At 36.4% G+C, this 21,559-nt stretch overlaps 1 protein-coding gene across 6 annotated transcripts in view; it reads left to right on the plus strand.

Annotated features, from left to right (window-relative positions):
* XPOT (exportin for tRNA) overlaps positions 1-20,420 on the plus strand; it is a 148,202-nt gene extending 127,782 nt beyond the window's left edge. For 5 of the 6 annotated variants that reach the window (XM_036867083.1, XM_036867081.1, XM_036867082.1 and 2 more), the window contains 14 exons: positions 570-694; positions 1,071-1,215; positions 1,374-1,493; positions 1,848-1,942; positions 2,547-2,616; positions 4,621-4,859; positions 5,777-6,062; positions 7,011-7,200; positions 9,844-9,960; positions 10,137-10,252; positions 11,332-11,379; positions 14,712-14,783; positions 17,326-17,382; positions 19,807-20,420. In XM_036867083.1, the coding sequence (XP_036722978.1) occupies positions 570-694; positions 1,071-1,215; positions 1,374-1,493; positions 1,848-1,942; positions 2,547-2,616; positions 4,621-4,859; positions 5,777-6,062; positions 7,011-7,200; positions 9,844-9,960; positions 10,137-10,252; positions 11,332-11,379; positions 14,712-14,783; positions 17,326-17,382; positions 19,807-19,833 (1,707 nt within the window). In that variant the 3' untranslated portion in view covers positions 19,834-20,420. Of the gene's footprint in view, positions 1-569; positions 695-1,070; positions 1,216-1,373; positions 1,494-1,847; positions 1,943-2,546; positions 2,617-4,620; positions 4,860-5,776; positions 6,063-7,010; positions 7,201-9,843; positions 9,961-10,136; positions 10,253-11,331; positions 11,380-14,711; positions 14,784-17,325; positions 17,383-19,479; positions 19,756-19,806 lie in introns of those variants that run through there. The other variant, XM_036867084.1, reaches the window with a different exon arrangement.
* The last annotated feature ends 1,139 nt before the right edge of the window (positions 20,421-21,559 follow it).

Raw genomic sequence — 21,559 nt, forward strand, 5'->3', positions numbered from 1 at the left:
GCTAACGTGTTCTATTACCCACTTCAGGCATTCAAAAACTTCTAACTGTAAAAGAATAATGGTGATGATCACCAACGCACCGTGCACTTGTGAAGTGCTAGGCTCGTTTCATATAATATCTTCAATCATGCGATATTATTGCAGTTCTTAAAGTGGACAGTGAGATACAAGGAGTATAAATAAGGTGCCAGAGTTCTCACAGAGGAGCCCTACATGAACCCATCCTGGCTTAGGCTCCTGTTTTTGTTTTTTTCCCCAAAGCCTTGCATTATCTGTCCTTTGCTTAATTGTCCCTCAATCACTCTCTCCTGTTAGACTTTTGTTTTTAACGTCCTCCCTATGCCATTTCTGGCTCTAGGCTTTCATGGTCTAGGGCTGTGTTCAGAAATAATTATGTGTGAGCAGGAGGGGAAAGGCTACTGAGCATAGTACATTTTCCTACATAAATAAATATCGATGAAAAAGTAAAAGTGTATTAAATTTGTAAATACAAAAACTAGTGAGAACTCACCATTTTATGTGTTTTAAGATCTTTTAAGTTTTTTAATGGAATTTTTAAAATATCATAGGGTGAAGACGAAGCCATGTTTGTAGAATACAGAAAACAACTGAAGTTATTGTTGGACAGGCTTGCTCAAGTTTCACCAGAGTTACTGCTGGCTTCTGTTCGCAGAGTTTTTAGTTCTACCCTGCAGTAAGTTTGTTACGCTCTTTCTAACAAGTCACCTCTTTCCTTTTCTCCCAGATGATGGTCTACCATAAGTGATTCACGTGACTTATTAATTTGTGTTACTTATGAAGATCTTATGTGTATCTCTGAAACAATGCACTTGCCTCTGATTTATCTTGATTCTTGGGGGGAAATACTGCTCTTTGGAATGTCAATAAAATGGATTTCATTAGTCTTGTATAGTTTTGTGATATGAATTATGTTGCCTGGCAAAATTAACAATTGCTGTGACTGTTTAATAATTAAAGAGGCTTTGGTTGGTGTCTTTTTATCCCGTGCATCACTAGTTGTATAGAAAGTTTATATTCAGGTCTCACTGACATATTATATACCTTGGTAGGAATTGGCAGACTACAAGGTTTATGGAAGTTGAAGTGGCAATAAGATTGCTGTATATGTTGGCAGAAGCTCTTCCAGTATCTCATGGTGCTCACTTCTCAGGTGATGTTTCAAAAGCTAGTGCTTTGCAGGATATGATGCGAACTGTAAGTATACTAAAGATAATTTATTTTGAACATAATTTTCTGTTTTCATATAAGCTAATGTGAGTTCCTCAATTGTTAGAGCTTAATATATGTTAATACTGGGACATTTTGATGTTGCAGTAAATAAGGATAGATTTCTTAACTTTTTCCTGCTCCAGCTGGTAACATCAGGAGTTAGTTCCTATCAGCACACGTCTGTGACATTGGAGTTCTTCGAAACTGTTGTTAGATATGAAAAGTTTTTCACAGTTGAACCTCAACACATTCCATGTGTACTAGTAAGTATACACTTTACTCTCAACTTTTATTTTCCGTGTGTTTCAGCTAATGAGCAGATAGTATTCTATCTCTCTTTTATTACTTTTACCAGAGCCAGAAGCTCTCAAAAACTCTTCAACACACTGAAACTAACCCCTCCTCCATTCCTTTCAAATGGAGTTTGTGTCTAGTCAGTTATTTAAAACAAATACTCAAGGGCCTGTGTGTAGTGTAGGCTTACTTTTTATATGTACCTGGTTCTTCCCTTCCAGAGCTAAAAAATAGAATTTGATATGAACAAAAATGTGTCATGACAATAGCAATAAAAGCCTTAAATAAGTACAGAAATGGTAAAAGTGTCTCTATTTCTTTAGATGGCTTTCTTAGATCACAGGGGTCTGCGGCACTCTAGTGCAAAAGTACGGAGCAGAACTGCTTACCTGTTTTCTAGATTTGTCAAATCTCTGAAGTAAGTACAAAATTTCATCTATAATGTTTAATTCTTGTTTTTAAGTTTGTTAAGTAAGATGTAAATTATTTTCTAAGAGCCTGTGGTAGATTTGGTCTTTTCGTCCTAAGGCTTTTTTAAAATTTTGGTGTTCCTTTTTGTATCATGATGTTACGATTTCTTTTCCTTCTCTTTAGCCAGGTACTTTGTTCATCATTAAACAGTGATTTGTTTGAATATTTTTGTATGTAACACCTGTCATCACTAATGACAGTAGTTACTTAACAGTTTTACTGCTGTAGATGACTCTATGCCTTCTTTGAAATTCTAAAGATGATATTCCTTGGAAATACATTTTGAACTTAATCTGTTTTATATTGTATTGTTCTTTACTAGTTTTTGGTATGAAAACTAGTTTACCAGTTTTTGGTATGAAAACTACTTATTCTTAGGCTTATAAAATTGTAGTTTAAAAAAATCATAGCTAGTCCGAATGATCACATGTGACTACCTTAGCACCGAACTTTTTTTTTTAGTTCTGCCTTAAAGAGGGATTTGGTATTTCCACACTTTGCCAAGCACTGTTATTTATGTAATTGTGGTTTTCCTTTTTGCCTTTATTCAGTAAACAAATGAATCCTTTCATTGAGGATATTCTGAATAGAATACAAGATTTATTAGAACTTTCTCCACCTGTAAGTATCTATCCTTCTGAGTGATAAGTTTTCCCCAATATTGAGGCTACATATCCCTTTAGCCTTTAGGGTTAATGCCTTTGGGCGGTTTTTTTGTTTGTTTTTGTTTTTTAAAGTGTGGGTGGAGGGTGTGCAAGGGTTAGTTTTGTTTACCAAAACTCTGTTGAGGTACAGTATACAAAACATAGTAATAGAAATAGAAAGGAATCAAAATTTGACTGATAGCTTTAGCAGTGTGAGCTATGGTCTGCTCTCTGTACTGTTAAATGCCAGTGAAGTGTTTTTTGGAGAAGGAAAATTCGGTTTCTAAATTATTCTCTGTTTAGTACTGTGATCACATTAGCCATTCTCAGTGACTGCTCCTGGTAGACTGAAGTTTTTCTGTGAAACTTCTGGCTTGGGGTAAAAAAAATTTAAATGCTCGTTGATCTGTATATTTTGGTGTTTATTTCACTAGACAGATTTAAGTTGAGATACTTTGTAAGCACATTTTGACTGATACACATTTCTGTGTAAAGCAAAATACTGACCTTGACATTTTTTTTCATTTTGATGAAAGTTATTACTAGAGCTGCCACTTGAAAAGTGTTAAACATAAAATGATATTTTGGGTTTTTTAAAAATAAATACCAGTATTCAGGGTACAAAGGTATATAATTTCATTGCATGAAAGGTTACTAGTGCATTATATGGTTAAATTATCTTTGCCTACATATTAAAGAAACATATATATTAAAATACTTCATGGGACTTCCCCTGGTGGTCCAGTACGTAAGACTCCACACTCCCATTGCAGGGGGCCCAGGTTCAATCCCTGGTTGGGGAACTAGATCCCGCATGCATGCTGCAACTAAGAGTCCGCGTGCCACATCTAAGAGCCCGCAAGCTGCAACTACAAGTCCGCATGCCGCAACTAAAAGATCCCACGTGCCACAACTAAGACCCAGTGCAGCCTAAATAAATAAATTTATATGAAAAATAAATAGGGACATTCTCTTTTAAAAGATGAGGTCGTGGGCTTCCCTGGTGGCGCAGTGGTTGAGAATCTGCCTGCCAGTGCAGGGGACACGGGTTCGAGCCCTTGTCTGGGAAGATCCCACATGCCACGGAGCAACTGGGCCCGTGAACCACAACTATTGAGCCTGTGGGTCTGGAGCCTGTGCTCCGCAACAAGAATGGCCGCGATAGTGAGAGGCCCGTGCACCGCGATGAAGAGTGGCCCCCGCTCGCCGCAACTAGAGAAAGCCCTCACACAGAAACGAAGACCCAACACAGCCAAAAATAAAATAAAATTAATTAATTAAAAAAAAAAAAAGATGAGGTCTTTTTTTTAATAATAAGACTGCCACATAATTTATCTGTTTTAAGACTAGGCTTTTAAATAATTTCTTAACAGGGAGCTTTAGTGTTAGAGCTAGAGGGGCCTCTGATATTTTCCCTCTCCTCCTGGCCTCTCAGACTGCATAAATGTGAAAAATAAACTCATTAATAAAAATGGATCAATATATAGATGTTTGCTTGTGCTTGAATGAGATCTTTTTTTCTCACTTGCCGTCTTATTTTCAGACGTTCTAAAGTAACAACTGTTGTGTATGTGTGTGTTTATTGTGTGGTGTTTGTTGTTATTTAACTCTTAAACACTCTTTAAAGTATTAACTTGTGTGGCCTTTGTCCTAACATTCAAAGCACGTTGTATACCTGATTTTTAGCCTCCTAATAATAAATAGGTTTTACAAAAGAAAACAAGTTAGAAAACTAACAGTTACATTATATGACCATTTATGAAGTCTTGTTAGGGGTAGAATTAGACCCATGATCTTTTGACCTCTAATTCCATTTGTCTTCCATTATATGATCCTGGGAAAAATTTTATTTTATAAGTACTCAGTCTTCTTTTTAATAATGAGTTGATGTGATAGATTAAATCTCCTGTCCCTCTTGTACTTATTTAAATGAGAGGAACTGAACAAAGAAAAACTTCAATAAGACTAAATTTCATTTTAGGAGAATGGTTACCAGTCTTTGTTGAGCAGCGATGATCAATTATTTATTTATGAGACAGCTGGAGTGCTGATTGTTAATAGTGAGTACCCAGCAGAACGGAAGCAGGCATTAATGAGGAATCTGTTGACTCCACTCATGGAGAAGTTTAAAATTCTGTTAGAAAAATTGATGCTGGCGCAGGACGAAGAAAGGCAGGCATCTCTTGCAGACTGTCTCAACCACGCTGTTGGATTTGCCAGGTGAGTGATTGCATTTAAATTTGTGAAGTGATTTTCTCAACATACACAGAATCATTTGCTTGGATTTTTCTAGAATTGGGCATGCATATCTATGTTTCCAAAACTAGTTTGTCCAGAGAATTGTCTAAATTGTTTCTTTTCTAAATTCATTGAATTAGATTTAACTGAAGAAGGGATTAGGTCACGTAAGGTTCTGCATTTCTGACTTGACAGTTATCTAAATCCTTAACTCCTCTGATTTCTTTGTTATAAATTGATTACGTATTTAAGGAGATTAGTCTAAGTGTTTATATACCAATGACATCAGGGGATCAGTTTTGGAACCTTAAAGAGAAGGTGCTGAGGCTTCTTTTTAGTTGTTACATTGTGTCCTGAAGACCACCCAAGCTGCCCTTTCTTTCTCTGTTTATTGGCAAATAATAACAGCATGAAAGTTATAGTGATTGCTAATTAGAAGCTACATAGAGAAATTGCTCTGCAGAAGACTTTAGTGCAAAAGCTTATGTTAAAGATGTTGTATAAATAACTTGATTCTAAGATTGTTTTAAATATAAATTGGTGGTTTACAGATTGTGTAGTATAGCCTATTCATAATAAATAGATTTTTTTTCTCTTTTCTGCATACGTTGTCAGCAGGATTTTAGTAAAACATTTAGGTGGACTCACATTTGAGAGATTGTATTAATTACATTTCATTCATTTAATTTTAACTTGAGCTCTTTCTGGAACGGTAACTGGAAGCAATAGTTTACAAATAATCATATCAGCTAAAGAAAGACGTAGCTGTGACATGAAAAATAAAGAAATGGCTTCTTTGTTTTGTCAGTTTTGTAATTTGTTGTGTGTTGTTTTTGACTACTCCATAAAACATTTGAAGAATAAACTTAAAACTAGCTACCTGATAATTGTTTATATAGTCGAACCAGCAAAGCTTTCAGCAACAAGCAGACTGTGAAACAGTGTGGCTGTTCCGAAGTTTATCTGGACTGTTTACAGACGTTCTTGCCAGCCCTCAGTTGTCCCTTACAAAAGGATATTCTCAGAAGTGGGGTTCGCACGTTCCTTCATCGCATGATTATTTGCCTGGAGGAAGAAGTCCTTCCGTTCATTCCATCTGCTTCAGAACACATGCTCAAAGATTGTGAAGCAAAAGACCTCCAGGAATTCATTCCTCTTATCAACCAGATTACAGCCAAATTTAAGGTACCACAAACCTTCAGAGCTCAGAGAATTTCCTGACTTTAAGATCTCCTGACTTCAAGATTAGATGTATTTATCTTTAGGTATATTTTAGCATTTGACCCTTGCTTTTTTTTTTTTAAGTATGCGTTTCTTGGGGGCATGGATCATAGGTATTTTTATTGTCCCCAATGTCTACAACACTGCCTGACACATAGGAAATGCTTAAAAGATGTTTTAATAAGAACAGACCTTTTCTGTTCTATGCAGCAGAAGACAAATATTAGTCTGGTATTTTAGAAAAGCAAATAAAACAGCATTGAATGATAAATGCCTAAAGAATAAATTTTAAGCCCTGTAATTTGGGTGCCCAAGTAGTTTAAAAATAATTCAGTGTCAGTTTTATGTACAAGGAAATGTAACCTAAGCATAAGTTGGCTAATAAAAATTACTAACACTTACATAGTGTTTTCTGTGTTCAAAATCTGTTCAGAGCGTTTTCTTATACATTGATTTGATCTTTGTTACAACCCTAGAAGTTAAGTATTGTTGTTTTAAGGATGAAGAGACTGAGACACAGAAGTTAAGCAATTTGCTCAAGGGCATGTAAAGCCTGAGAGCTCAGCCATATAAATTCATTTATAATTTAGCAGTAGAATTCATTTATTGAGAATTTAGATTTGAAAATACTCCATGGCAATATTTGATTGTGAAATATGTCTGACTCCATGTTATTTGAACCTGAATCTTGAACTGTAGGAAATGGGTTGAACTTAACGATCTTGAGGCTTTCAATACTGTTATGCTCTATAGATTTTTGTCTTAACATTGATATTTGCTAACCAAATTATGTAAATATGTGTCCTAACTAGAATCTCTAGAAAAAGACTTTATGTAAAACATGTTTTTTCTAAGTTTCATATTAATAATTTTCTTATTTCTGAAATAGTAATAGTTGTTTCATCTCTTCAGATACAGGTATCCCCATTTTTACAACAAATGTTTATGCCTCTTCTTCATGCAATTTTTGAAGTTTTGCTCCGACCAGCAGAAGAAAATGACCAGTCTGCTGCTTTAGAGAAGCAGATGTTGCGCAGGAGTTACTTTGCTTTCCTGCAAACAGTCACAGGCAGTGGAATGAGCGAAGTCATAGCAAATCAAGGTGGGGATGCGTGCAGTGCCTAAATCGTCTCAGTACTTGTCACAGTTGTATATCTATATGAGCAAGAGCTAGGTGGAGTAAACACTAAACTTTTGAAGTAGTTATATGTTGGCCCCAAAGATGACAGTTCATTACCATCAGGGTGGGAATCATTTTCACATAGAGGACCTTAAAATTAACTTGTATTCAGTTCCCATTTTCCTAAAGCAGTATTCCTTTTTTTTTTTTTAAGTTGATTTACAATGTTGTATTAGTTTCAGGTATACAGCGAAGTGATTCAGTTATACACGTATATACGTATCCTTTTTCAGATTCTTTTCCGTTACAGGTTATTACAGCATATTGAATACAGTTCCCTGTGTTATAAGTAAATCCTTGTTGTTTATCTGTTTTATATATAGTAGTGTGTATGTGTTAATCTCATACTCCTAATTTATCTCTCCCTACCTTCCCCTTTGTAACCATAAGTTTGTTTTCTGTGTCTGTGAGTCTGTTTCTGTTTTATAAATAAGTTCATTTGTGTCAAGTTTTAGATTCCACATATAAGTGATATCGTACAATATTTGTCTTTCTCTGTTTGACTTACTTCACTTAGTATGATAATTTCTAGGTCCATGTTGCTGCAAATTGAAATATTTCATTCTTTTTTATGGCTGAGTAATATTGCATTGTATATATACCGCACGTCTTCTTTATCCATTCATTTCTTGATGGACATTTAGGTTGCTTCCATGTTTCGGCTGTTGTAAATAGTGCTGCTATGAATATTGGTGTGCATGTATCTTTTCTAATTAGAGTTTTCATGTCTTCCGGGTATATACCCAGGAGTGGGATTGCTGGATCATATGGTAACTCCACTTTTAGTTTTTTTAAGGAACCTCCAGTTTTTTAAGGAACTGTTCTCCGTAGCGGGTGCACCAATTTACATTGCCAGCAACAGTGTAGGAGGGTTCCCTTTTCTCTGCACCCTCTCCAGCATTTATTATTGGATACTTTTTGATGAGGGCCATTCTGACCAGTGTGAGGTGATACCTCATCGTAGTTTTGATTTGCATTTCTCTAATAATTAGCAATGTTGAGCATCTTTTAATGTGCATGTTGGCCATCTGTTTGTCTTTGGAGAAATGTCTATTTAGGTTTTCTGCCCATTTTTTGACAGGGTTGGCTTTTTTTTGTTGTTATTGAGCAGTATGAACTATTTGTATATTTTGGAAATTAAGCCCTTGTCGGTCTCATCATTTGCAAATATTTTCTTCCAGTCCATAGGTTGTCTTTTCGTTTCATTTATGGTTTCCTTTGCGGTGCAAAAGCTTATAAGTTTGACTAGGTCCCATTTGTTTATTTTTGCTTTTCTTTCTTTTGCCTTGGGAGACTGATCTAAGAAAATATTGCTATGATTTACTTACTTGTTTGTTCATTTATTTAAATAAAGTGCTTTTTTTTTTTTTTTGGCTGCTTCGTTGCTGTGCACGGGCTTTCTCTAGTTGTGGTGAGTGGGGGCTACTCTTCGTTGCAGTACACGAGCTTCTCATTGCAGTGGTTTCTCTTGCAGAGCACAGGCTCTAGGCGCACGGGCTTCAGTAGTTGCAGCATGCATGCCCTAGAGCGCATGGGCTCAGTAGTTGCAGCGCACAGGCTCTAGGGCACACAGGCTTCACTAGTTGTGGCCCGCTGGCTCAGTAGTTGTGGCTCACGGGCTCTAGAGCGCAGGCTCAGTAGTTGTGCACAGGCTTAGTTGCTTTGCGGCATGTGGGATCTTCCTGGACTAGGGATTGAACCCATGTCCCCTGCATTGGCCGGCGGTTTCTTAACCACTGTGCCACCAGGGAAGTCCCCCAGCTCTTGGTTTTATTGACTTTTTCTGTTTTTTTTTTAATCTCTGTTTAGTTCCTCTCTGATCTTTATTTCCTTCCTCTGTTGACTTCAGATTTTGTGTGTTCTTTTTCTAATTCTTTTAGATGGTAGGTTAAGTTGTTTTTTGAGGAAGCCCTGAATCTCTATAAACTTCCCTCCTATGACTGCTTTTGCTGCATTCTGTAGATTTCGTATGGTTGTGTTTTCATTAGCATTTGTTTTGGTATTTTTTGATTTCCTCTTTTTTTTTTAGTAGCATGTTGTTTAGTCTGCATGTAGTCGGGGGTTTTTTTGTTTTTCTTCTGTGGTTGATTTCTAGTTTCATGCCGTTGTGGTCAGAAAAGATGTTTGAAATAATTTCTATCCTCTTAAATTTGTTGAGGCTTGTTTTGTGTTCTAGTATGTGGTCTATCCTAGAGAAATGTTCCATGCGTGCCTAAAGCTGTATTAATTGGTTCCTTCATAGTATAAATAGTGTGGTAGCTACTTGCCAGAATTGACCTGACAATTAAATCTTACTGGCCACTTTGCTGTTTTGAAATTTAAAATAAATGAGACTATATAGATCAACATAGAATATTTTGCTATATGGAAATCCAGAGGGCAAGATAATAAGGGAATAGTAATTTTTCAATGTTTTATGCTTAAAATTTAGGAGCCAAGTTAATAAAAACTGAGGATCTTAGCAACTCTATAATTGTTTTTGTCATGTTACTGTATATGAAGTGAGAGCTTCAGGTTGCCTTTCTAGTTCTTTATGAGATTGAACTCTTTTTTTTTTCTCTTCAGGTGCAGAGAATGTAGAACGAGTGTTGGTAACTGTTATTCAAGGAGCAGTCGAATATCCAGATCCAATTGCCCAGAAAACGTGTTTTATCATCCTTTCCAAGTTGGTAGAACTCTGGGGTAAGATGATTTAGAAAAAAAAAAAAAACTTCATTCCCCAACCTGTTTCCTGAGACAAGAGAGATGAAATGGGATCCTAGCCCTAACATAGACAGGAGCTGGGAGTTGATTTTCACCAGTGATAAATTAAATGACTTTCTTTTTATACAAGATGAAAATCTGAATTCTCTTGACAGGAGGTAAAGACGGACCAGTGGGATTTGCTGATTTTGTTTATAAGCACATTGTCCCTGCATGTTTCCTAGCACCTTTAAAACAAACCTTTGACCTGGCAGATGCACAAACAGTATTGGTAAGCACCTAGGAGTCTCTGTTTACTTTGTGTAAATCTCATGTGTTCTAACTCACAATTTCTTTTTTAATGCCAGGTTGATTATATTACATTTCAAGGCCTTTTTAAAACAAAAAAAATTTCAAATCAGAATTCATTTTTTAAAAAATGGTACCTTTTGGACCTTTTGATTCTTAACTAAATCTTGATGTTAAAGTTGAACGTATAAAATCCAACTCCTCCAACTTTAACAGCCAAGACTCTTTTTCTAGGACCATGAAAGGGTACATGATGCAAACATTTTTTAAAGCTTGATTGAGTTATTAGTTTCCTGCCTCTACTTTCATTCTAAAACTTGGCTTAATGTTTTTTTTTCCTAATTATTAAGAGTAACTTTCTCTTCCTCATTTGATAGTTTCCCCAAATCTCATCTTCAGAATGCTTAATGTCAAGCAGTTGCCCTTTACTCACTTACCCAGGACCTAGTAAAAGCTAGATTTCTTAATTATCATGTACTGCGTTAAGACAGCATTTTTGTATTTTTCTATTTTTAAAATTTTCTATCTAACCCATTTGTTCCATCTGCCTGCCTGTTACCTTTCCTTTCTCCATCCCTTTTTTTTTTCGTAAATTTATTTATTTTATTTTTTTAATTTATTTTTGGCTGCATTGGGTCTTTGTTGCTGCACACAGGCTTTCTCTAGTTGAGGCGAGCGGGAACTACTCTTTGTTGCAGTGCATGGGCTTCTCATTGTGGTGGCTTCTCTTGTTGCAGAGCATGGGCTCTAGGTGTGCAGGCTTCAGTAGCTGTGGCACACTGGCTCTGTAGTCGCAGCTTGCGGGCTCTAGAGTGCAGGCTCAGTAGTTGTGGCACACGGGCTTAGTTGCTCCATGGCGTGTGGGATCTTCCTGGACCAGGGATTGAACCCATGTCCCCTGCATTGGCAGGTGGATTCTTAACCACTGAGCCACCCGGGAAATCATTCCATCCCTTCTTTGGAGGTAAATGTTAATGAGCAGTGGCCAGGGAAATAAAAAGAAAAGTTGGAACAGTAACCAAGAATTGACTATATTAAAATTCTTAAACTTGTTTCTCACAGGCTTTATCTGAGTGTGCAGTGACACTGAAAACAATTCATCTCAAACGGGTAAGCTTTGTACTCCCTGCCCCTTCGTTTTCAGCTCACATGCTTATTTGTTATAGTTTTTTTTTTAATTAATTAATTTATTTATTTATTTTGGTGGGCTTCTCATCGCGGTGGCTTCTCTTGTTGTGGAGCACGGGCTCTAGGCGCATGGGCTTCAGTAGTTGTGGCGCACGGGCTTTGTTGTTCTGCAGCATGTGGGATCTTCCTGGACCCGGTCTCAAACCTGTGTCCCCTGCATTGGCAGGCAGATTCTTAACCACTGCGCCACCAGGGAAGTCCCTTATTTGTTGTCATTTTGAGTATGTCTTGTTCTTGAAAGCTATATCTTTTATAAAAGTTAACTTCAGTTCTGACTTTTTTGGATGTGAGGGGTGGGTCGAATGAAAATAGTAGTATCTTTTATTGTATTTCATGTTTGGGGTAACAGGAAGGTTAAAATATATGTTTGTTTGGTTTGACAAAGAGTGAGAAAAATTTTAAGCAGAATTTCACGATCTAGATTTCACTACCTCGTGGTTCTTCACAGATTTGTCCAACTTCTTAGTATTACAGATTGGTTACAACACTTTACTACTTCAGAATGTTGTAGTGTCCTTGTCAGTTTAACCATTTGTATAAATTATAAGTGATTCTGGGCTGAATCTATCTGGTGTGTTGTTTGCTTTATACAGTATTTTAAATAATAATGAGTTGATTGCCAATATTTGAAAATCAGGTCACTTTTTTATTTTATTTTTTTAAACAAAAATTTCTGTCTCCAACTTCACAAAGCTAGGATACCAACACAGGACTAGCATTCCCACATAGTTGCAGTCATCTAATGAGTCTTCCCTCAGTTGCCTAAAATAAAAGCATGACGTCTTGTTCAGAGTCTCCGTATAGGCCCCACTTTGTTTGAACTTGAATTTTTGATTCCAAAAGAGATTTGAAGGGTTTTCAATCAGGCATTTTCTCTATGTGCTAGGGTGAGGGGTATGTGTTTTGGGGCTGCAGGAGACCTGTATAAAGATGAGTAAAAAGTCCCCCAATATTTGTGGAGCTTAGAATCAGGGGAGACCAGTACCTAAAAACTCAATTGGATGGGTTAAGTAAGTACTTCAACAGAGGTATGTTAAACTAATACATTTGTATTAAATGTAACATGGTGGGACTAAAGATGAATGAGCAGCTTTGCCTATGAGGGCAGTCTAAGACAGCCATTGAAAAGAGGGGGTATTTTTCTGTTTTTCTGATAGACCTTGAAACAAATGTACATTCATTGGGCTGACCAGGAGGAGCTGGCACTCTGGGCAAAGTTAAGCGGTGGGTGTATGAAGACAGATCAGATGTCACATGGTAGACTTGGTAGAAAATAGTGTTATCCCGTTTAGCTAAAGCATGGAGGTAGAATAGCTAAAAACCAAAATGGAACTAGGTGTTTGTTACACGTGAAAAGCTGGTAAGTCAGTAGTCAGTGGGGTTGTAATTTAGGAGAGCTAAGTGGAAAAAATGTTCACAGGGCACTTTGAAATACGGGTCTAGAGCAGTTAGAACTAAATACTGATTTTGGAGTCCTCAGGTTGTAGTTTGCTAAGATGAAGTAGTAGGAATGAATGAGACTTTCTAAGACCAGGATAGAAAGAACTTTGGCTAAAGCAAGAGTCAAGAGAAAGCTAGAAGTAGAACCAAAGGAATGAAAGTTAAGGGAAGAGAGTCATGAAAGAGACGAGTTGACGTTGTTGGATGCTAGAGAGTCAAGGAGGATGAGGAATAACAAACAGTAAGGATGATGTTTACAATTCAGAAGTATTTATCTTGTCCTTAGAGCTGTTATTTAGACACACAGAGAATTGAATCAAATGGAACATTATATTAGAAAACCTTTTGCTTCATTGTTCTGTTTTCTCATTTATCTACCTGACTGACTTCCTCTTGAGGTCTAAGTTTACTTTTCCTCATTAAAAAAAAAAACAAAAGTATACTCCATTTTTAAGTGATAACAGTGGGGTTATATGCAATGATGAGCAGTGAATGGGCAGTAAGTATAGGGAGAGTAGACTAAAGAAAAAGGTGAGAGGGAGAGTAGAAGGGGTGTGAGAAACTTTCATAAACAGTGCAGTGTTACCTCCTCTCAGAAACAAGCTTCCTTTGAAGGGTCATTAAATTGTGGCCTAGATTGATTGGATTAGAGGGCCAGGAGTCAAGGTCGATGAGGAAACAAAAAGAAATCCTTTGATTCGGGAGCAGTATTATTAACAGGAAATCCACATATTAATGCAGGGGGAAGTACATTGAGGAGAATCGGATTGATTTCATTTTGATAACTGTTACTTTCAGCTGGACTAGATTGGAGTCATTAACATATTAAAGCCTTTAAGTCAGATTCAAGTTTGAAAGTGAAGTTAGCTGGGTTTTTTGTTTTTCTTTACCTTTTTTTTTTTTTTTAAGTATTGGATTTATTGCATTTGGTCGAGGCCACTGTCTCAGAAACAAATTGCTATAGGAAGACCGTTTTCAAATTTTATCCTAAGTTCCTTTGTAGCTGTTGAGAAGGTGTAGGGGTTAGCGGTTAGCTTGTGGAATTCTCCCTTCCCTCTACCAAGTTTACCCTTAAAAACCCAGAAAACTATTAGAGTTTTAGCATCTAGCAGTACCAGCAGTTGGCAATGAAGAGCAATGGTTTTAGAAGTCAGGTGACCTGCTTTTTACTTAGTACAGACTTAATTAACAGCAAATTGGCCAAATCACCCTATCTTTCTGGGTATTGGTTTCCTCACCTGGCTACTAAATTCCTGTTTCCTAGTTTATTGAACTGGAAGGGGGAGGAGGGTGTACTTTTATTGCCGTTATCTCCCAACATAGCATTTTGTTCTTTCTTGCTTGTATTTTAGTTTCTAAAGATGTTCATTATCCTGGCACTACCCACAGGCTTCCCCTTGCGCACCCATAGACACCCTGTAGTCCACCCAATGGTAGATTGAACCAGAAGCCCCTCTCTTTGCTTTCTCCTTTCAGTGCGTGGAACCAGGCTTTGGCGTTGTGACTTCCTGCATTTAGAAGAGTATTTGTTTAATCTTTAGCACTGCATAACACTAAGTAATGTTAATGTGTCCTCAGTGCTAAGTGCTGTTCTAACAGCTTTATGTTTCTTAACTCATCCAAGCCTCACAATAACTCCATTTTTCAGGTGGGGAAACTGAGGCTCAGAGAGGTTAAATAACTTGGGCAAGTTACTAGAAATTTGCCAGAGCCAGGATTCAAACCAAAGCAATCTGGCTTCCGAGTCTGTGTTCTTAATCACAATACCATTTTGTGTTTAAAGTATACATATGTTGTTCCAATTTAATTTTCAGGGCCCAGAATGTGTTCAGTATCTTCAACAAGAATACCTGCCTTCCTTGCAAGTAGCTCCAGAGATAATTCAGGTAAGATCTGTCCTAGTGGATTTTCCTCTTAATTAAAGAAATAGAGCTATGTAATTCAATCTAAATTTTGATTCAAGGAAGCCAAACTACATCCACCTTGATTTACTATGTATAGGATAGCGAAAGTCCAAATGTCAGGGGGCCTATGAAATTGAATGGGAAAAAACTGTGTTTTTATTTTCACTACCTTTAACAGAAATTTAATTTCCTACCATTGTGTAGGGGACAAATCACAGTAGTATTTGCATTGCCTGTGATGTTGTCACCCATAGAAATCACAGGTATTTTTATATCGCATTAGTTGTTCCACAGATCTCAAAATATTATTTATATTCATCAACTTGTTGAAATTATGAGTTATTAGAATATGCCACTAGACCTTGTTATCTAAATCAGTAAGTCTTATTCTTCTACCACATGTCACAAATACATTTGATAACCATAATTCATTGTAATTAGCTTCCTTTGTAACCCCGTGTGTCACAAGTATGTTTTTTAAAACATTCTGCAAGAAGTCCAGCAGGCTCCCCCAGACTGCCAGAGGGGGCTGTGGCACACGAACCTCTGCTCTGAAAGTTTGTGCCAGGTAGTTCATTTTACACAGGCCAAGCTCACCAGTGCTTAATTTGTGAATCTGAAACCGTATTTTGAGGTAAGTGCCTGGAAAGCTATCTTGCATTTTTGCACTCTTTCAGAGTGATTTATATGATGGCATTCGATTGTTTTCTGGATGCATAGTTATCCAGACGTGTTGTCCAATAGCATGTAATTCTAATGAGGTAGAAACAGATCTCACATAAGAGTAATCATAAAACTCATTTTTAGTGAATTTATGATCTCTTATTTTATGACATATCTTTAACTTGATATTAATTTTCTCAATTATCATTTGTTACACAAGTAAATTAGTATTTTATGAAAACAATACATTATTAATTACTCGTATGATCTTAGTGCACCTCAAAAATAGAAATATACCGTTCAATTTTGAATAATATCAGTAGTTTCCCAGATTGCTAAATGAAGCAAAATTATTTTTTCTTTTTTATTTCTTTTTTTATTTTTATTGGAGTTTAGTTGACTACAGTGTTGTGTTTAGTTTCAGATGTACAACAAAGTGAATCAGTTATACATAGACGTATATCCACTCTTTTTTAGATTCTTTTCCCATATAGGCTATTATAAAGTATTGAGTAGAGTTCCCTGTGCTATACAGTAGGTTCTTATGAGTTATCTATTTTATATATAGTAGTGTGTATATGTCAGTCCCAATCTCCCAATTTATCCCTCCCACACACACACACATTTCCCCTTTGGTAACCATAAGTTTGTTTTTAGAGTCTGTTTCTGTTTTGTAAATAAGTTCATTTGTACCCTCTTTTTAGACTCCACATATAAGCAATATCATAAGATATTTGTCTTTCTGTGTATTATATTTCTATCTAATAATTTGCTTATAAAAGATAATGATTACCAGTTTTCCCTTTTTCATATGCCTTCTGACAGCACTTTTTGCACAATCCCATTTATTTATTTATTTATTTATTTATTTATTTATTTATTTATTTGGCTGTGCCAGGTCTTAGTTGTGGCCTGCAGGATCTTTTAGCTGCCACCTGCGGGATCTTTGGTTGCGGCATGCAGACTCTTAGTTGCAGCATGTGGAATCTAGTTCCCTGACCAGGGATCGAACACAGGCCCCCCTGCATTAGGAGCAGGGAGTCTTAGCCACTGGACCACCAGGGAAGTCCCTGCACAATTCTGTTGAAGAGAATTTTCTCTTTTTCTGTTAGTCTGGCTCCGCTCAGTTACCCTCTTACTCGATGAAAACAGCCATAGCCATGTGGTTTTTGTCCCACTCACCCTTCTGAGGCAAGAGTCAGTCTTGCCCAGGAGGCCATGTTCTCAAAAGTGAAAGCAGCCTAACAAGTATTACGTTTGAAAATGTCATATAACCTTTTTGGTAAGGAACTGTTCAGGTTAATTAATTGTTAAATTATAATATGAATCCTAGAGATTTGAAGCAGCCTAAATGCTCACTGATGGGTGAATGGATGAGTAAAATGTGGTATATACATACAATGGAATATGATTCAGCCTTTTAAAAAAAAAAAAAAAGGAAATTCTGTCATATGCTACAATGTGGATGAACCTTGAGGATGTTATGCTAAATGAAATAAGCCAGTCACAAAAAGAGATGCTGCACGATTCCACTTACAATGAAGTATCTAAAGTGGTCAAACTCTTAGAAACAGAAAGCAGAATGGTGGTGGCCAGGGGATGGGGGCTGGAAAAAGGGGAAAAGGGGGAGTTGTTCAATGGGTATAGAGTTTCAGTTTTGCAAGATGAAAAAATTCTAGAGATCTGTTGCATGACAGTTGCCTATAGTTAACACTGCTGAACTATACACATAAAAATGGTTAAGATGGTCAATTTTATTTTTTTAATCATAATTTAAAAAGAACACTGTGGTTTTGAATCATGATGAATTTAATACAAATAGACTCATTCTTTTCTCTCTCCTCCCCTCCTGGCCCCCCAGGAGTTTTGCCAAGCACTTCAGCAGCCTGATGCTAAAGTTTTTAAAAACTACTTAAAGGTAGGTATTTGGAAAAACTTATATATCTTCATACAATTAGGTGATGTTTCAGAGCCAAGAGAGAATACATATTACAGGATACTGTGTCATACTGTAGTTTGACCAACAGTTACATATTTGGGGATCTCTTTGCTCTAAAACCTGCTTCTAAGAATCCATGGTTAATAGATGTTACACTGCAGAGTTCTGTGAAGCCCCTTTCAACTGAGCTCCTACAAAAGATTATATAGAAAGTTAGATAAGCAAACTGAATGTGTATGTGCCTGAGCATGTTGGTATGAAAATGTAAGTTTCCTTTAAGTTTTGTGGTAATTAAATAGGAACTAGAGGATTGGGAGAACAAGTAATGTTTATGAACAACTGCCCATATTGAGTTGAAAGGAAGGAGCTAAAAATAAAGAAACAAGTATGAGTTACTTGGTTTTACCCTATCTTGAAACTTTTGAATTGCAAAATGGACAAAAAGTAGAATCCTCAGATTTGGCCATTAAGGCTCTTTTTACATTCATAAAATCACCAAATTAAAACAAACCAACCAGTCAACCTCCAAGTTGGCAAGAAGTACCAAATATGTATTTGGTATTCATTTTTACAGTTAAATCCATGAAACAGGTATCTTGCTTTCACCTGGGTAGTCAGTCATTCAGTACTCCACGACTGCTTTTTATGTAACACATACTATGCTAACTGCTGCAAATACCAATATGAGTGACGTTCCTTGCCCTCAAGGAGCTCATGGTCTGGAAATAAAGTTACAGTGTGACAGGATGAGGAACTATTCTTTATTTTTACTTATTATCTTCATTCAGCAAATTTGAGGGTAAAGCACTGTGTTAAATTTCTTAGTGGCAGGTAACTTAATGGCTCCCTCGTTCTTTTGCCCAAGGCATTCAAGTCAAGGGGCTTTGCTGATAAATAAATGTGCTATCCTTTGACTTTGGTGCTAACATCTTCCCTTGCAAGTTTTTCCCCTAGTAGTAGTTTGTCAGTGTAAACTGACAAAAGAGTTTGTGAGAAGATAGAGTTACTCTCTGTCATTGAGAACCCTCCCCTCTCCCATTTCCCCATAAAAGCAAAGTGCCTGTGGAGGTAACCTCTGTTAAGTAACAGATCAATCACACTGGATTAAAGGACTAAAAAAATTGTAACTCTCTATTAGAGATATCTCTTATAGCAGATCTGGGTACATTGTAGCAGGTTTGTGCCCCAAACATATTCATCCAAACAGCATTTATAAAGTCTCCCTCCCCAGCCCAGCTTCTCTTCAGTGATAGCGTTATTCTTCTAGTTGGAAAAAATGAACTTCCTTCTTTTGTGCCTACTCTGTTCCTATCTGATTGATCCTTAGATCTTGCTGATTGTTTCCTCCTTGCTCTCTAACTTCCTTTCTGTCTCTACTGCTGCCACTCTGGTGTAGGCTTCTTATCTCACTCTGATTTCCCTTCCATTGTTCTATCCAAGCTGATCTGTTTGAAAACATTGAACAGTCCTCTGAAATTCCTCCCTCTTCCTCATAATCTTCATAACTTATTGACTAAAAGTACATATTTCTTAGTTTGGCATTTAGGTGTTTTTTTTCAGATTCTGATCTCAGACTACCTTTCCGGTTTCTCTTGCAGGAACAGTCTTTACTATTCTTGCTGTTCTTCAAGAATTCTGCCTTATTCGCATGCTTCTCCTTTATGAATTCTACCCATTCTTCTAGGCTTATCTCAAGCATGGCCTCTTTGTAGGGCTATTTTTTGCTCATATATTGATGATTCTTTTCTCTCCACTTAGTCAATAGACAGTTAGTAATTGTTAAGTGAATGTCTGATCTACTAGGTGTTAGGAATAGAATGACGAATGTGGTCCTTATCCATAATGAGCTTACTGCCTACCATTTATTCGTTAGAGTACTCACTTAACATGTACCCAACTATGGAAGGTAGTAATACTGAGCCAGTGCCTAGCACAACCTCTAGCCTACTCGTTCATAGTCTCAAATGTTGAATTGGAAGTATTTTTTCATAATCAAATAAATAAATAGTTAAGAGATAACAACTGCTGTCTTTAGCTTTGACTTGTTTGTTTCTTCCTCAAAATTTAATTTCCTAGCATTAGCTTTGACAGTAGTGCCAATCAGCAAAAAGGTGTCAAGAGCATGTTTTCCTCTGACTGCTTGAATCTCACAGCATTGGAGGTAATACCATATTTTCACTAGTAAATGGCAACATAAGTTATCTCTAGACCTTATCAAGTTGTCCAGAAGAGAAAGTTCTTGACTTGTATTATGTGTGGGTTTATGGAGTATATGAAATGTTTTACATAATCTATTGTATTTTACAAAAGAGTGACTAGCACCCAGTAACCTGGAGCCATTCTTCAGGTAAAGGTGATAATCTTCTGACATCCGTACTAATTGTACAAATACTTTATTTACAGGTGTTTTTCCAGAGAGCAAAGCCCTAAGGACTGGATCTCCCTGTGCCTACTTCATGATCAGGAATTCCAATTAATAATCTATAAAGAAACAGTTTTTGTGTGCCATTCACACTGGTCTTTTTAACACTGCTTTGAGCTTATTGCAGTATATGCATTGGGATTTTTTTGTAAAATGGGTGTAATTTTCCCTAAATTACTGGTATGTGACAACTAGAGAAGTTGCTTGCATGCCAATTCAAATCGTTCTATATAAAAATGCTGTTATAGGATACAGCAGAGTTATCCTAGTACCTTTTTTTTAACTTGAAAATTTAAGTCCTTTATAAAGACCATAGCAGGAAAACAGTGTACTTTTTTTTAATTGCTGAATATAAAATGTTTGAAAATTTTAATTTTCTCTTATGTGTGCAGACTCATGAAGTATGGGGGAAATACAACAAATCAAAACTAATTTTTTGTAGATAGCCATTACATTTCTTTAAACTGTTTCAACGCCAATGTGTATTCTACAAAAGAGAATGGTTTCATAAATTAACTGATTGAAGAGTAGGTGCTGGTGTTATACATTTTTTATAAAAAAAGAAAAGGAAATAAATTTTACGTAGTGAAATCTACTGAGTCTTTTTTGGAATTATTATAAATACTGGAGTCTTATTTTCTCATCTCTCCCTGATTTCCCATTTAAAGGATTGCACATATAAGTGTATGGATGATTTATTTAATTGTGCTCCTAAAAGATTACATGTGACTTAGTTCTATTAAATAATTTAGAATCTTCGTTTTAAATGAACTAGAAAAAGCCTGTCAGTGTGTCGATAGAATTAAAAATCTAATATTTTCCGTCTTACTAGATTTACTTAGGGCACAATATACCTATGCGTTTATGATGCTTGTAAGTAGTAGCTGCCCGTTTAGTTCCCCTGCCTTCCCCCATTTTCATTCATGACTATGCAAGAAACCAAGAAGACAAATAATATCAGTAGTCGTATTGGAAAATTAAGAAACGATGGACAAAACTGAGCAGTGCAGTTACTATAGTCATCATTTAAGTTTAAATTTTAAAAGCCCAAGTAAGGTTTTAGGGTGGTTGAGGGTTTTTTTTAACCTTTGGCCCATGTGGTCCCTAGAGGTTTCATGGATGGGCTTCAGTGGTCTTCTAAATTCCCTAAAATTGTATTCTAAATTGTGCACATAAATCTTTTCCTGGTGTTAATTCCAGAAGAGATTATAAATATTTTCCTTACATCATAGAATAAAGGTACTAAACTAAGTTGACAGTTAATTGTAAAAATAGATCAGTGGACTGTATATTATACAGTCAGCCCTCTGTAGGTGCAGGTTCCACATCCATAGTTTCAACCAACCTTAGATCAAAAATACTTGGGAAAAAAAACTTCCAGAAAGCTCCAAAAAGCAAAACTTGAATTTGTTGCACTTGGGAACCATTTACATAGCATTTACGTTGTGTTAGGTATTATAAGTATTCTAGAGATAATTTAAAGTATATGGGAGGATGTGCGTGGATTACATGCAGATACTATGCTATTTTATATAAGAAACGAGCATCCAAGGATTTTGGTATCTGTGGGGGTCCTGGAACCAGTCCCCTGTGGATACTGAGGAATGACTGTACTTAAATAAAAATGGTTTTAAAAATAGATGAGTGAGAGCTAATTGTTTCTTTTACAGTGGGAGAGATCATTGCATCTATTGCAGTGATCTTTGAACTAATTGTCCAAAGTATACTGAATTG

The sequence above is a fragment of the Balaenoptera musculus genome, chromosome 10 (assembly GCF_009873245.2).
Source record: "Balaenoptera musculus isolate JJ_BM4_2016_0621 chromosome 10, mBalMus1.pri.v3, whole genome shotgun sequence".
Taxonomy (NCBI): Eukaryota; Metazoa; Chordata; class Mammalia; order Artiodactyla; family Balaenopteridae; genus Balaenoptera; species Balaenoptera musculus.